Source organism: Manacus vitellinus, unplaced genomic scaffold (assembly GCF_001715985.3).
Source record: "Manacus vitellinus isolate BGI_N305 unplaced genomic scaffold, ASM171598v3 scaffold_24_pilon, whole genome shotgun sequence".
In the NCBI taxonomy this organism is placed as follows: Eukaryota; Metazoa; Chordata; class Aves; order Passeriformes; family Pipridae; genus Manacus; species Manacus vitellinus.
In genome coordinates, this window is record NW_021939798.1 from 5,282,784 (window position 1) to 5,298,062 (window position 15,279).

General features: G+C 45.9%; 1 protein-coding gene across 1 annotated transcript in view; it reads left to right on the plus strand.

The window, feature by feature from the left end:
- Positions 1-1,168: 1,168 nt before the first annotated feature.
- UBE2O (ubiquitin conjugating enzyme E2 O) overlaps positions 1,169-15,279 on the plus strand; it is a 29,020-nt gene continuing 14,909 nt past the window's right edge. Inside the window, exons 1-8 of the mRNA XM_025895139.2 lie at positions 1,169-1,224; positions 6,262-6,372; positions 7,048-7,145; positions 8,615-8,678; positions 10,399-10,542; positions 11,174-11,283; positions 12,009-12,159; positions 12,943-13,445. Of these exons, the coding sequence (XP_025750924.2) occupies positions 1,213-1,224; positions 6,262-6,372; positions 7,048-7,145; positions 8,615-8,678; positions 10,399-10,542; positions 11,174-11,283; positions 12,009-12,159; positions 12,943-13,445 (1,193 nt within the window). The 5' untranslated portion in view covers positions 1,169-1,212. The remainder of the gene's footprint in view (positions 1,225-6,261; positions 6,373-7,047; positions 7,146-8,614; positions 8,679-10,398; positions 10,543-11,173; positions 11,284-12,008; positions 12,160-12,942; positions 13,446-15,279) is intronic.

Here is a 15,279-nt window from a genome sequence, read left to right on the forward strand (position 1 = left end):
TCACTCAGAGTGAGATGCCAACACAAATATCATCTTGACCACTGAAATGCAGATGAGATTTCTCCCTGTTCAACAGCAGGAAATTTTAGCTGAGTTACTGGGAGGCTGAGCAAGCCTGAAGTTGGAGTTTGGTCTTGTGGCCTCCCTGTTAGTACCCTGAGGACGTTACACCTCTTGTAGTGTTTTAGTGTATTGGATTGCAACTGCAGTTTGTAGGCTTGAGCTTGTTGAAAACAGTAATGAAATAGCTTTCAAGTAGTCATTGAGATAGCTGAAATAGCTGGATGAAGGGCCACTTTTGGAAGGACATCACTTGGTTAATCACTAGAGATTCATCAAGTGATACTTCCCTTTCCAGTAACAACTTCTGGTGCCCACAGCTCTGCGTGAGCTGATGTAGAGTATATAAGGATGGTCCAGCCACATCTTTTATTGCCAGCATGAGCTCTTTGCCAACAAGTGCTTTAGCAGGAGCTGGAATGAGCAGTACTTTGACTTTATCCATGCTCTTATTGATGTTTTGTGTTGCCTGCATGGACCCGAGAGCTTTTAAGTGCAGCAGCAGCCATTTCTTTTCCTTATTTTTTTCAAGGCAAGTGCTTGCTGCAGTGAATTTGTCACCTATTCCTCTGCCAGCTAAGACTTCTCATTGTACAGTACCTTACCTTGCTTAAAATGTTCCAGGCCAGACAGGATTTCCACAGATATTTGGGGGTATCTTGGGTGAAAAGCGTGTGGGGTGAGACAGAACTGTGGTGTGATGTGCTCCTTCGTGTGTCTTCTGTCTTCTCTAGTACATAGACTGGATGTGGGTAGGAAATAATGCGTCGTGCAGATGGAGGAAGGGGGGAGAGGGAGACTTGAGGTGAAGAATGAGTCAATGTCTGCACCCTTTTTAGGTATCTGCTGACTTAGAGCACAGTCGTGGATGGATCACCTGGTTGCTGTATTTCAGATCTGTCAGCTGGATTTTGTGAATGTGCCAAGGGAGTTTACTCTGTGTATGGAAGTGCCTTGGCATCCTCTGCTGAAAACCTCCTCAGTCCAGAGGGTTGGGACACTGTGCATTTATATTTGTCATGTTATTTGTATATTGTCATGTTATTTCTGACTAAGAATCATCTGGGGTCACTGAAGTCAGTCTCTCTCTCTCTCTCCCCTTAGCTGAAGCTTGAAGATCGCTCTGTGGTCCCTCGAGATGTGGTCAGACACATGAGCTCCAGCGTAAGTGCTTTTTTCCTTTACCCCTTTTTGATTGTGATACTGTTGCATGGATTTCTAGGACTTGCCAAATTGCCTGAATGGAGCTGAACAGTAATGCTTTGAGCATGTTCTATTTTTAGAGTGCTGGATAGACCTAGCTGCATCCAGTGAAAATGAAGTGCTGCTAAGGCTGCTGCAGAGGTCTCCTGGGCAAGCAAGCCTGGTAATGGTCAGGGAATGAGACAAGAAGCCTGATTATCCTGCCATCCTTAAAGTTTTAAATTAGTCTATTTTGAGATGTTGGTTCTGTGGACCTGCTCTCCCTGACTAACAAGCTGGAGTGGAGGCAAATCCCAGTACCACTGCTTGCCTTTGCCTTTTGGTGTGCTCTGGTAGAGAATTTGGAGGGAATATTTTCAGAGAAACCTCTCAACTTACAGTGAGCAGCATCTTGTCCAGTTTCTCCCAGAAATACAGCAAATCCCAACCCTGCTGGAGCATCCAACACAGCTAGAAAGCAAGCTGGTTCTTAATCAGCAGCTGATAATCGTTCCTTTTCCTCTTTATGGATGTTATTCTGTGTCCCAGTCACTCTGTTCTAGTTGTGCAGCAGTTGTGCTTATCAGAGATGTGTGGATTTGGGTTTTGAGTAGGGAATGCTGGGGAGATTGTTGAGTATGGATTATCAGATGGGATGTGCTCTCTTTAGGGGCTGAGCTGGGTTGGCAGTTTCTTGCTGTGGCTCCCAGCTAACCTATAACCCCGAGCCATATGGGCTGCCATGTGCTTGCCTCTCTTCTCTTGACTTCCTTCCAGCAATGTGGCTACCAAGGCTGTGATGAAGGAGGCAGCTGGCCACTAACTGCTGCAGTGGCACCACATGGTGTGCAGCCTGGTGCAGGGGTGGGGAAAACCATTTTCTGAACTTGGGTGGCTTGGGTTTTTTCTTTATTAAAGTCTTTTTTTCTCAATTAATAAAAATAACCCCACCCCTTTTTCGCAGAATATTTCAGAGAGTGAAAAAAGGGAAGGAAGAATTTGAAGGGTAATTTGAAACTTTCTGAAACAAAATATTTCCTTAGGAAACTTAATGGTTGTTTGAAATGGAAAATTGGAGTCTACATATCTTACTAAAACTGCAGTTTTTCAATCCAAAACAATGAACAGGTAGAAAATGGAAATATCAGCTGTTCACACTGTTGTACCTGGCACAGCTGGAGTCTGCAGGATATTCTTCTTGCTCAGAGGGATCCTTTGAGTCTCTCAACTATTTTTTGTGCTTCTTAAAGTCATTTTAAGCTTTCAGGACAGCAGGTTGTTCTCCTGTTGGCAAACATGGATGTGCTGCTTTTGTTTGCAATTTCCATACTCATTTGAGCAGAAATTGGCTCCCCAGGCTTGCTGCATGTGTTTTGGTAGATACATACCCAGCAATTGTCTTGCACACTTATTTATTGTCTGTTTGCATGTTTAAATAATGGCATTTGCTTGACCATTTGTACCAGTGGCCCATAACTTCATTTTTTTTTAATTGATGGAATGGCGAGATTATAATTCAACTTCTTCCCTCTATGAAAAAGCATAACAAGTCTGAAGACGCTTTATACTTCATCTTCTCAAATGTTTTAAATGTCACTGGTAAATTAAACAGTAAACCCCTTTTATCCCAAAGAAAACCTTCACTTGCTAACCAGATGTATTCCAAAAATTACAGCAGCATTTAAAATAGAAAACCTGCAAGTGTCAGCGTGCCAAATTCGGGATGTGGGATGGTTGCCCTGCACCAGTTGGCCTGGCAAATGCACAATGTGGAACTTATTCTGTATTCACCACACTCTCTTAGGGCTCGTTTTTAACCTTGAGCAGGAAGGACTCAAAATCCTCTGTTCCTCAAGAGAGGAGAGCTGACTCAAATTCATGTGCACTGAGTTTGGGGAAAGACTGCTTCAGGGGGAAAGGCATAAAATGAGATCATTTTCACTGAATGCACTTGGGCCTCTAAGTCTAATCCAGCTGAATGAGAAGCAGTAAAAGTGGTGGTGTTCATTTTTCCAGGTGATAGCTAATTTGGGGGACAGATTAGAAGTAGGTGTGTAATCTGTCAGATACCTGGATTTTGTTGCCTCAAATGGTGCTGGGCTATGCTGTCCCTTTTAAATGAAGGAATAAGGGTGAAGATCCTCTTATTAGAAAAGAGAGTAGTGAGGGAAAGAGTAGAAGGATGGGAGGTAGAAGATGTGAGGCTGAAGCCTGTGCTTGCAGAGGTGCTGCTCTTAGATGAGATTTTGCTAGTCTGCCTTAAGGCCTTGTCTCTGATGGGGAAGGAATCCATCCACTGCTTAAATACTCAGTGTCTCCAGTGTGGTACATACTGCTGGGGTACCAGGAGAAGCAGGAGGAAGGTCTAGGGAATGCATTTAATTCTGGAGTGAGTGGGGCTTGAACCCATCAGCTCTCCTAATGCAGTTCAGTCACCTCCCTTTCCAGTTCTGCTCTCGGGGTTGATGGAAATTGGTTTTTGTAACAGAATTGTGAAATGTCATCTTGTTTCATTTGGCCCTTCCTTCGATGGGATCATCTAGTGAAAGGGTGGGTGTATTTGAGCAGGCTGGTGCAGAGCTGTGCCCCGGCTGTAGAGCAGAGGATGAGATGAGTTGGCAGTGTCTCTCTGGGACTGCATTGCTGAGCACTGCTATAATCCCAGAGTGATTCAGCAGAACCCCTCAGCCTGCAAATCTGCCTCCCCTGTCACAGGCTAAGGTTTCATGTGACAGTGAAATAAATAAACTCATAATAAAGGCAGATTCAGTGGTAGGTGAGGGAGGAGAGCTGTAACTCAACAGCCCTGTAGCTCCAGGGCCTGCTCATACATTGATCTCTGCTTTCTTAACCACAGACAGGGCTCTACCCCTGCTCAAGCATTTTACAACTGGAAGGAGAAGCAAGCTGAACTAAACCTGGTGCTGTTGCCCATGATTAATAACACCCAAGTGTGTTAGGTGGGAGGCCAACTTTAGGGTTGTACAGATGCCTTCTCCATGGGGAAACTCACTCAGAGAATGGGCAGGGGGTGTTGGTGTACATCAGTCCTGGTTTTATTGCTTGTTATTCTTTCACCATCCATAAAAGAGGGAGTTTAGGCTGAGAGAGATGATCCACAAGCAGCACAGGTGTTGGATTGTACCATGTCTCAGAGCTGCTGTCATGTTGGCTGCTGATAAAGGAAAAAATAATTCTGAAATGTGCAGTGTTAGGGCAAAAAATTTGTTTCTTGGGTTTTTTTTAGTTCTGATTACTAAGCAATCTAAAACACAGGGCCTGAACTGTAAAAGCACCAGCGGAGGGTGGACTGGGCATGCTTAATTCAGTTTAATCTGGAGGAAAGGCAGGGCAGGTGGCTGTGCTGTAGCCTGCAGAAGCTGTGGGTTTGTTGAGCATGTGCCACTCCTGAGCAGGCTTCACTCATCCTATAGCTCAAATCGTGCTGGCAGCAGTTGTTGTGAACCTGAGGTAGTCGTGGCCAACCCTTTTCAGGTGAAAGTTGTGGTACAGCTCTGCAGGGCCCTTCCCTGGCAGCCTGTGGTGGCAGGAGGCTGCCTTAGGCTCAGCTATGGCCTGTCATTGTGGAGCTGTAGCTGAGAAAGGCTCCCTTTACTTCCCAACCTTTCTGGAAAGAAATGTGGAGCAGCTGGAGGGAATGAGTCCCTGCTGCTTTGGGGTCTGCCAGCCTGGCTCTCCCAGCCCTCCTGGCTGTGCTGGCACAGCTCTGGATGGGCTCTCTGTGGGGCAGTTCTCACTCTCCTCATCACTGCTGCCTTGGGAGCAGGGGCTGTGGAGCACAGGGCTGGTGTGGTGTGAGGAGAGGACTCACAGCAGGCAGGTGGAAAGCAAGGCAGCCAAAAGGGCTGAACAATCTGTCCAGGAATTATCCAGGACCATGGGGTATCTTTGCTCTACCAGTCCTCAAGATGAGACTGAATGAGTTGAGCACCAGCAAACTCCTGAAGTCCCACAAGGGCTGCCCAGGGCTCTGAGTGAAAGCCTTGAGTAAACATTTCATGTGCTACAAAGAGCAGCATGTTTATAAGCAGGCTGAGCAAACAAATCCACTTCTCACAGGGTATAAGCCCTTTGGGTGTTGTGCTCAAGTCCTGCTGGAGCAGAGACCTTGATGTTTGGGATAAGGACAGCTTCAGAAGTTGCTGATCTCAGGGCATTTGTCATGCTGGCCCTCAGTCAGCTTTTATAATGGACTTGTGGTCTTTAATAAATAAGAATATTGATTGTCCCAGCTGTCAGGAGGCCAGGGCAGCTGCTGTGTGTGAGTGTCTGGGTTAACAGCCCTTCCTTGCAGGCCCCCACCATATGTGGGCAATGTTCACATTCCCTGCTAAGCTATCCCCAGAAGGCTCCTGACAGCATGCATTATTTTCCTGGGGACAGAAAAGATTAAAACTTTTCTAAGTGAGGGAGATAATGACAGACCATCTCTTAATTGGGCCAACTGTAAATGATCTGTCTGGAAACCTTGAAATCTCACTAAAGGTGCCAGATTTATATTTTTTCAGTAGGACAGAAAATGATGACCGTTTATAACCTCCTGCAAAATTATGTGAGATAAAGTCACAGTAGCTTTCAAGAATTTTTTTTGTTCCTGATCTACCACTGCCTTTGCTGACTCAAGGATGGTCCTGTGGAGCTGCAGAGATCCACTCAGTTGAACAGACCAAGGAGCCAGGCAGATTTTAAAGGCAGTAAATACTCATCACCTGACATAGTGTGGTCTTATTTGACCAGATAGAGGAGTGCCTGTACTCCTGCTTTGACAGCCATTGCAGATTCTAACTGGGAATAAAACAGTACAGGTCTGTAATAGTGAACTCACTTTCAGAGCTGTCTCAGTGTCATGTGAAATGCCTCTGCAGAATAAGGTCTGAAGGGTAAAGAGGGAGTTTAGCCTTAAAATTTACTTGTCTCTGCATTTATGACTTGTACATGTACCTGTGTATGTAGGACCTCCCCTTGATGATAAACCCTTTTTCTCTTTTGTGTTTTTAGGACAGTCAATGTGGAACTGTAATTGATGTCAACATAGAGTGTGCTGTGAAGCTGGTAGGAACCAACTGCATCCTTTACCCTGTCAACAGCAAAGACCTGCAACATATCTGGGTGAGAACACAGCCAAAGTACATGTGGGAGCCAGGGCTGGGTGATTTGGAGGGATGCTGCTGTACTTGAAGTCACTCTTGAAGGCAAAGCATCCATATTGTGCATCTGCAGTTTGGTTTTATTTTAAATTTGCTGCAAGCATCCTCCCTGGAAGAAGATGGTGCAGCATCTCCTCATGTCCCCATCTGTTCTGTGTTTCTGATCACATTGCTGAGACCAAATTGTGTTGAAGGGCTAGACTGGCATTAAATTGTGTGAGAACTCCTGTGCTGAGATGGGCTGGTGTGGCAACCTGACTGGGGCACCCCATGGCAGTGGCCCAGAGCTGCTGAGCTGCAGTATCATTACTGCTTAAACAGGCTATAAAAATGCTGAGATGAGTCCAGCGTCTTTCTGTTAAGCTGGAACAGTCTCAAACATATCTGGTTCTCTCTTGAGTGGGTAGGTGATTTCCAGAGACCAGGTGGAATAGGATTTCATCATTCTTTTTCCTCTGAAATAAAGGTAATTTGGGAGTGAAGAGCAGGAGTGTCACAACCCTTCTGAATTCATAGCCTGTGGGAAGACAGTGGGATATGAGCTCCTCTGGGATGGAAAATTAGTCTCAGTGATAAAAATTAGCTCCAAGTACAAGGGTTGATATTTATAGGATTTTGTTTCCTGTTTTTATCCCAGCCTTTCATGTATGGTGACTACATAGCCTATGACTGCTGGCTGGGCAAGGTCTATGATTTGAAGAACCAGGTCATCCTCAAGCTGTCCAATGGAGCCAGGTACTTCTCTCATTTCTGTGGAAGACTGTCCCCCTGGCTTTCACAATCCTGATCTATTTTATGAGATCTAGAAGCAGCTTGGGCTTTATTCACATGCTGATAATTTATCTGTTTGCATAATCATTGGATGCAGAGTAACAGAATACATCTTTCTCTGAAAACATTGGGATTTGTTGGTCACCCTCTATAAACGGTGTTCTCTGAGAGGTGACAGTTTTGTTCAATTCCAGCAGATCACTGCTCCAGAACTAAAGCACATTGGTCTTTAAACTGTGCTTCTCCTCTGCAGAAGTAACCATTTAAGATGAGTGGTTATTCCAGACCTCCTCTCAGTGGGAGAGCATAATTTCACTGAGATGCAGAGAGAATTCTTACCTTAAAAAAGAGTCTGTGAAAGTGTGGAAACTTGCAGGCTGGTGGTTTTCGATCAAAAATGAAAAACCAGCCCAACAGCTTTGCTTTTTCTCTGTTATTTGCAACTGTATTAGGATTTTTTTCCAATGAAGACATAATCCAAATTCATATCTCTAGAGAGAGATTTAACCAGAGATGTTGAAAGAAATATCTGGTGAACTTATTTCTGCATAGCCAGCACAAGGATCCAAATTCTCCTCCTTGTGCATGTTGGACAGTTCCTTGTGTGCTAACCCTTAGGAATTCACTCTGTTGGTGAGGCCTGTTTTGTCCAACAAACTTTTTTATTGATTCAAGGGAAGGAAGGAACCAGTGGAGGGCCAAGAGGCATATGGGCCTGGCAGCTGGGGAATAGCCCATCTGTCTTGTAAATTGAGTGTTGACATTGATGTTTAAAAAACAGCAATCAAATCCACAGTCCTGCAGCCAACTCTAAGAGAAGTGAGTAATGCAAGAGCTGTAGCAGATGATTGGTGGATGCATCTGTGAGTTTGATTGTTTTAGTGTTCAGTTAACACAGGCTGGAAGGCTCTTACGTGTGTGTTAAACTGGGAGTGAAAAATAGCCACACTTCTCTCTCTGTAATGCCTGCAGTTATTGGTGCAGTTTAAAACCTTGCTTGGAATCTGTTACCAGCTCCTGCATAGCTGTGTAAAATGAGGTAACTGTTTGCAAAATCTCTTCCTAATGAATCCTTTGAAATCCCACCAGAACTCACTCTGGAAATGAAGCTATTACTGAAATAAGTATACCCAAATTGCCTTTAGGTTCCAGCGTGGTGTGACTAACAAATTTGCAGCAGACAGATCTTGCCAGCACCCTGCCTGTCATTAGTTTGGGGTTTTTTTACATGCCAAATGGGACCTTTAGGTACCTTTAGTGCTTTTATAGTTTGTCTATAACCAGTTTTTGCTCTGGACCATAAAAGCTTAGTGATACACCACGTTGGCTGTATGGGCAGACTTGCTCAGGCAGTGGCAGATCCTTGGGTGCTTTTTGCTTTTGAGGAGGATGGCTCTGGAAATGTGACTGTGTGTCTCTTGTCTGCTTTCCAGGTGTTCCATGAGCACAGAAGATGGAGCCAAGCTGTATGATGTCTGTCCTCACGTCAGTGACTCGGTGAGCTCCTGGCTCTCCTGAGAGTCTTCTTGATCAGCTTTGTCTTCGAAACTTTTTGTGCAGGAGGGAGGGAGGAGGCAAAATTCATAGGCATTTATTAATCCTAAGAATTAAACAGCTCAAAAAAGCTTCACTTGAAGTTCACTTGAAGTAAGAGTAACAGGATATAGTTTAAAGGTAATATTAGTAATGAACAGGTTTTGAAGGGGTATTACAATTAATATATCCAGCTGCTTTCTTTGTAAACAACTTGTATAACATGCTGTCAGATTGTTGGTGTCAAGGCAGTTCACTCACTGCTTGTTCTATCAGCACATACTTCAAAAGACTCTTACTCCATTTACTGCTTTCGAAACTGTTCTTCTGGAAAAAGGCATTTTGTTTAACAGGTATGTTCCCAGGTCACATAAAATACTGTCTGTTGTAGTCCCTGGCATTCTCTGAATGGAGACCTGCCACCATACTGGCATTTTCCAAATCACATGGCAGGGAAGGTTTTGCTGGCTTTTGGGTAAAACACACTTTGCTGTGTGATGGGATCTAACCTCTCTCACCTTCTAAGGCTGATGACAGCTAACTTGTTCTTCCAAAGGACATCAGTAGGGCCTGGCTGTGTTGGGAGCAGCAGTGGGAGTTGACAGAGGATGGTGTATAATTCTTAGGAACTAACAGTGCAGTCAGCTCTTATCCTTCCCAACCTTCAAAGCAAAGATCCCTTTGATCTAAAACTGCACTTCTGCTAAAATTTGATGCCTGTTTCTTGAACAGTAAATGGAATATCAGTTCAATAGGATGTGCTGTTGTGGTTTTCTTGTTCTGTACAGAAAAGGAGTGGTCTGTCACTTGATATTCTCCGGTACCTTCATCTCTGCTACTTTGAGTTGTGCAGTATGTCTTCTGCTTGCTAAATAGATGTTGTGGCAACATTCAGCTTCTGGTTACCCAATTTTGAGATGGCTTGTTTCGAGTCAGGCTGCCTTTAAAATGTACATAGTCCTCTGGGGACTTGTGGTTTGGTCTGAAACGTGGGTTGTCTCCAGTGTTACTCTTCATCCCGTGCTCAGAATTGCTTTGTGTTAGATACTTCCCTGACTTAGATCTTGTCACACTGCTCTTATCCTTTCTGACAAATTACAAGACTTGATGCAGTTTTGTGTTCAGTATTTTATCTACCATAAACTGCTCTGTCCGCCCCCACACTCTGAATCTGAATAGCAGTAGGAAGGAGCTCTAGAAAAGCAATTGTTGTGTTTACTGTCCTGTTTTGTTTTCAAAGAACTTGTCATATTAACTAATCCACCTAAGACAAGAATAATACTTACACACTTAATTTCACAAGCAGAGGAGTGAAGGCAAACATCCTCTGGCTCTGAAAGCTGTAGGTGCTTGAATTAGAGCATGGAAAAGAGATGGATGTCCTTGCCCAGGACTCAACCTACCTTGGCTACCTTATTACTGAGAACCTTTGTGTGGAAATATGCATCTTTTGTTCCTTGCAAGTACCTTTGCTTCTCCCCCAGGAAGTCATAGTCCCATTTGGATGTGTGACAGAGTGAGTTGCTATAGGAACTGCTGGGCTGACTTCAGGAGAGAATGAGCTTTAGGAGATGGGCATCTTGCAGACTTTACCTTTATGATTAATCTTACTGATCACAAAGGAGAGAAATGCTGGAATCTTGAGTCCTTTATGTTGTTTTTTCCTCCTCCCTTTCCCCCACAGGGTCTCTTCTTTGATGATTCATATGGCTTTTATCCTGGGCAAGTCCTCATCGGGCCTTCCAAAGTCTTCTCCAGCGTGCAGTGGCTCTCGGGTGTGAAGCCTGTTCTGAGCACAAAGAGCAAGTTCAGAGTGGTGGTGGAAGAGGTAAGGACTGACAGCCTGACACATGTCCACCTTCTGCACAGCATGGTCCTGGCTGGCTGTTTGGAGCAGAGTCAGCTTGCCATGGTAACCTCCCAGGAACAAGTGCACTGTGCCTGTGGTGTCCTGAGGTGACAAATTTCTCATTGTGGACTGACAAGACTTCTGAGTGTGGTTTGGCTTTTCCTACCAAGGGTCTCTGTAAGGTGACAGTATGCCAGTGCACTTGGAGACCAGTACTGCTGATCATTAGGGTAGTAGAGGCACATCTTCTATTGCAACTTAGTGTTGCATGTTCAAAAAGAGAGAAATATTGCTGACTCTCTGCTGAAAGAGGGAGCAGCTCCAAGTCCATTAGCATGTCTCTTTGTGACATTGGACTGCTGATTTGTATGTACTGTAGCTTCTTTCCCAAGCCTTTTCTTGGAGCTAAAAGCTATAGAAGCTCTCGTGTGACCAACAGTCATGCTATGGGAGCACTGTAGTGGTCCTGGATGTGGTGAAACTGCACTTGGCCATCTTAAATGATAAAAGCAGGTTTGCAGCTTTCCTGTGTGTAAGCATTCAGATCTGAGACACTGGTCTAGGAAGGCCTCTGAAATATGAAATTGCCATTTCTGTCTTTGCACTGTAGGTACAGGTGGTAGAGCTAAAGGTCACTTGGATCACTAAAAGCTTCTGTCCTGGAGGTACTGACAGTGTGAGCCCTCCTCCTTCCATAATCACCCAGGATAAGCTGTCCAGGTGAGATTCCCTTGAAAACCCCTTTCCACTCCCAGCACCCAGGACCTGCACAGACTAAGGGCGATATACCTACCAACTGATTAGAGACAATGCTTTTTCCAGAGCTTCAAAACTGAGAGAATAACTTCCAAATTAGTTTAGCAGACACTTTGAGTTACTAGCACAAGGGTTGGTGTCCTACCAATCCCCTCCAAGTACTCTCCAGCTGAGAAGTGCATAGAGGAAAGTGGTGTCTGTCCTTTCTCTCCTGTCTGGAGCAGACTGCATCTCCTAACCCAGGGTTTCAGGTGTGGAGCTCAGGTGTGGAGCTCTGGCCACGCTGGTGCTGAGGCAGCAACTAGTGCCCTCTGCAGGCTGCAGCTGCCAGAATAAGATCAAAAGAAAGGTCAGATGAGCAGTAGCACAGTGCAGTGGGTCCTGCCTGGAGCTCATGTGCTGGAGAACAGCTCTCAAATGACAGCAAAAAAACCCCAAATGTCTCTTGGCAGCTCTCTCTGGGATGGGGAGCTGGAGGGAGGGGAGTGACTAGTGTCCCACCCAGTCCCTGGTGAGATTCCCACTCCTGCTTTAGAATTGTGTGTCTGGAAATGATTTGGTGTGGTGTTCTGCCACCCCAGAAGAAGTGCTGTTAGCCTGAGGTCACACCAGCCTTGTGAAGGCCCTGATCACTGCTGGCTTCTGTTCTGTTTTGCTCTGTGTTCATGGCTGTCCTTCTGTTTTGACAGGGTAAAGCGTCTGGGGTGCTTTGACCATGCCCAAAGGCAGCTTGGGGAAAGGTGCCTCTATGTGTTCCCAGACAAAGTGGAACCTGCAAAAATCACCTGTGAATGCCCTGAGAGGAACTGTGTGCTGGGTGAAGGATCAGTTGCCAAAAAGGTGAGTTGAGGGGTGGAGGGGAGGCGTTGACTTCTCTGAGCATTTCTGGTCACTGTGGCTTTTAAAGCAGAGATCTTCCTGGTAGTCACATGGTCTGAAATGTGACTCCTGAAATGGTTGTAAAGAGTAATGGCCTGTTGTTGCCAGCAGAGAAGTCACCTTGTAGAGCAGTCTGACTGCACTGGGTGAAGCATGCAGCTAACACAGTGAGGGAACATGAACAGGACCTTGTGCACAGAGGTGTCACCTTGAAGGGATCAAGGTGTGCTCTGACAGCCTGGACTTAAAAACATATTCTTTTCATTTAGCATGACCTCAGGTTTCTTATGGAGCTGAGCTGTTCAGTTAAATCCTTGCTACAGTGAGACAAGAAAGTTGTCTTTGCTTGCTAGGCCAAGTGAGTCATGCTATGGTTTGTACGTGCTGGCTGCAGAGCCATGGTGTTCTAGAATAACAGGATATCACCAGTGTGGATGGTGACCTCCCTGCATAGCTGTGTCTGTTACACAGATTAACTTATGCATCCTCTTGTGACCTTCCATAACAAAACAGTTCAAAACATGCTTAAAATAACCTTAAGGAGCAAAGCTCACTTTCCTTGGACTAGTGAGTGCTACTGCAGAGCAGAGCAGTGGAGATGCTGGTTTGCAGAGTACTGTGGTGCAGGTGAAATGTGCAGAGGCCCATGGGTACTGCTTTGCACAAAGCTGAGTATTCCCCAGGCTGGCTGGCAGTTTGCTGAGTGTCCAGGCACAGCTCTGACCCCACATCTGCTTTCTCCAGGTGAGGCGGCTGCTGAAGAAGCAGATAGTGAAGATCATGTCTTGCTCCCCGGAGTCTCAGGGCACGACTGAAGCCCCTGACAAAGAATCTGCTGCAGCTGCTGACCAAAAATCAGAAGAGCTTAAGCCTGAATCAAAATGTGAGCTGGATGACTCTTCCAACAATGCACCGAGTCCTGGGGAGGGAAAGGAGGAGCAGCCTGAAGAAACAGGGAAGGAGAAAGGGGGAGCAGCAGCACGACAGCAGCAGCCTCCCTTTCTGCTGAAGGATGAAGGACTGTCCGACTACCGGCTGCAGTCCATGGAGCAGGATGCTGACGATGAGGCCGCCGATGACACTGATGACACGAGCTCTGTCACCTCCTCTGCCAGTTCCACCGCCTCGTCCCAGAGCGGCAGCGGCACTTGCCGCAAGAAAAGCATCCCCCTTTCCATCAAAAACTTGAAGAGGAAGCACAAGAAGAAGAAGACCAAGGTTTCACGAGAGTTTAAGCCAGGAGACAGGTGAGTTGGGTTTCCAAACGCGCGTATAATTGCCAGAATCTCCCTTATCAGAGTTCTCAGATGTAAAACACCACCTCGTGGAGGTGGAGGATGAGTTAGGACAGCACTTGGTAGTAACCACCAGCAATTATCTTGTGATGACTGTGCAGTGGCCTGTGTGGAATCAGCTTGGGCTCAGTCCAGCTCCTGATGAAACGGGGGCCACGTGACATGACACTGATGCTATTCTACTTCAGCTGTGCCTCAGGGCATCGACAGCATATCTGTGCTGGGCAAGAGGTGAATAAAGATCATACAGCTTAAACATGACACTAATTGGTTACCTTATTGGTGGCTTCTGCAGAGAGACTGAGGATAGACTGTGCTAGGAATGGACAGCTTATCCTAGAGAGCTGTCTCCAGAGCAGCACGGAGGTCTGGGCTGGCTGAGGGGTGTGCTGTGGTGGTCTCTGTTATCCTTACCTCCTCTGCACTGAGATCTGCAGCTTTTGCCAGCAGTATACTTTTAAATATTAGCTGTTTTTTAGTGAACTAAGTGCACTTACTCCTCGAGAGCCTTGGAGGAATTTCAGTAGCTTGCAGGAGGGAGCATTGCATATATATGCCCATTTCTAGATAAAGCTGGATCTCAGCAGCTTTTGCCTTTTACCTAACTTGAGAATGTTTGAAGTGTTTTCATGGGATGCAAAGACATCTGACAACTGGCCTGCCTGTCTGCTGCTTCCCTGGGCTACTTAGTTGTGTACAGATCCTGCATCAGAAATGAGCTGGTGCAAGAGAACATGTGAGCTTAGCTAGAGAACCTGGTGGCTCTCTGCACCGTTCAGGCAGTGGGGAGAAATCCCTGTGGCACCACCAAGAGATTCCTGTGCTGGATCTGGGCAGCTCCCTACAAGGAAATGCAGAGATGACCATGTCACAGAGAAAGAAACAGAAGCTTTTTCAACACAGTGAGCCTCCAGCTGACACTTTCAAGGGCATATGTGGCAGCTGGTCACAGCTCAGTGTGAGGGGTCGTTGCTGTTTGAATATTCTGATGAGGCTGGTGAGGCCATCGGGGATGTGCTGCCAGGCACTGCTGAGAAATGCAGGGTGGATGGGCTGCCTGCAGTTAGTCACCAGATCTGATGTGTCAGCTCCTGGAGCTCTGACTGCAGGGGCCAACTCAGCATGTGGCTTTGCCATCATTGAGTGACCTGCTGCAGCTCTCCGGGCAGCACACGGACCACTGGGTATCTTTTAGTGAGGACATACAGGGATTTTTATTAATGTCAAGCCGTGATTTTTTTGTGCTGCAGACAGGACTGTGTCATTTCCTTGCTTAGCCTGTCTTTCCACTCCCATTCTCAGCTGCAATGTCCCCCAAGGAACCATGTTGTTGGCATATCACCCACCACGCTTGGCCCATTACAGACCCTTCTCTGATAATTTCTGCTACTGAGTGCTGGCCCTACTAGAAACTTCATATTTCCACTTAAAAATATTTCTCTGACATTCATGAAAGCAGAGCTGGGAGCAAACAGCTGTGTGCCTATTGTGTTGTCTTTACGGTTTGACTTGAAACCAACATAAACCCAGCACTTGTGTTATTCTGGAAGGCCTGGCCAACAAAATAAAGGGGAGATTTAAAGTCAGCATGGGATTTGGTTTGTTCTGTGCTGTAGGAGAGATGAAAATAGCAGAGGGCTCGTGAGAAGAGTCTGTCCAGCTAGGCTGCAGCTCTGTCCCTCCTGCCCCAAGCACTTTGCCTCCTCAGGAATCCCTGTGAAGCCCCACAGCAGAAAACCAGCATGTGGTCCATTGTGGCATGTTTGGGTTTAATTTCTGAGATGCA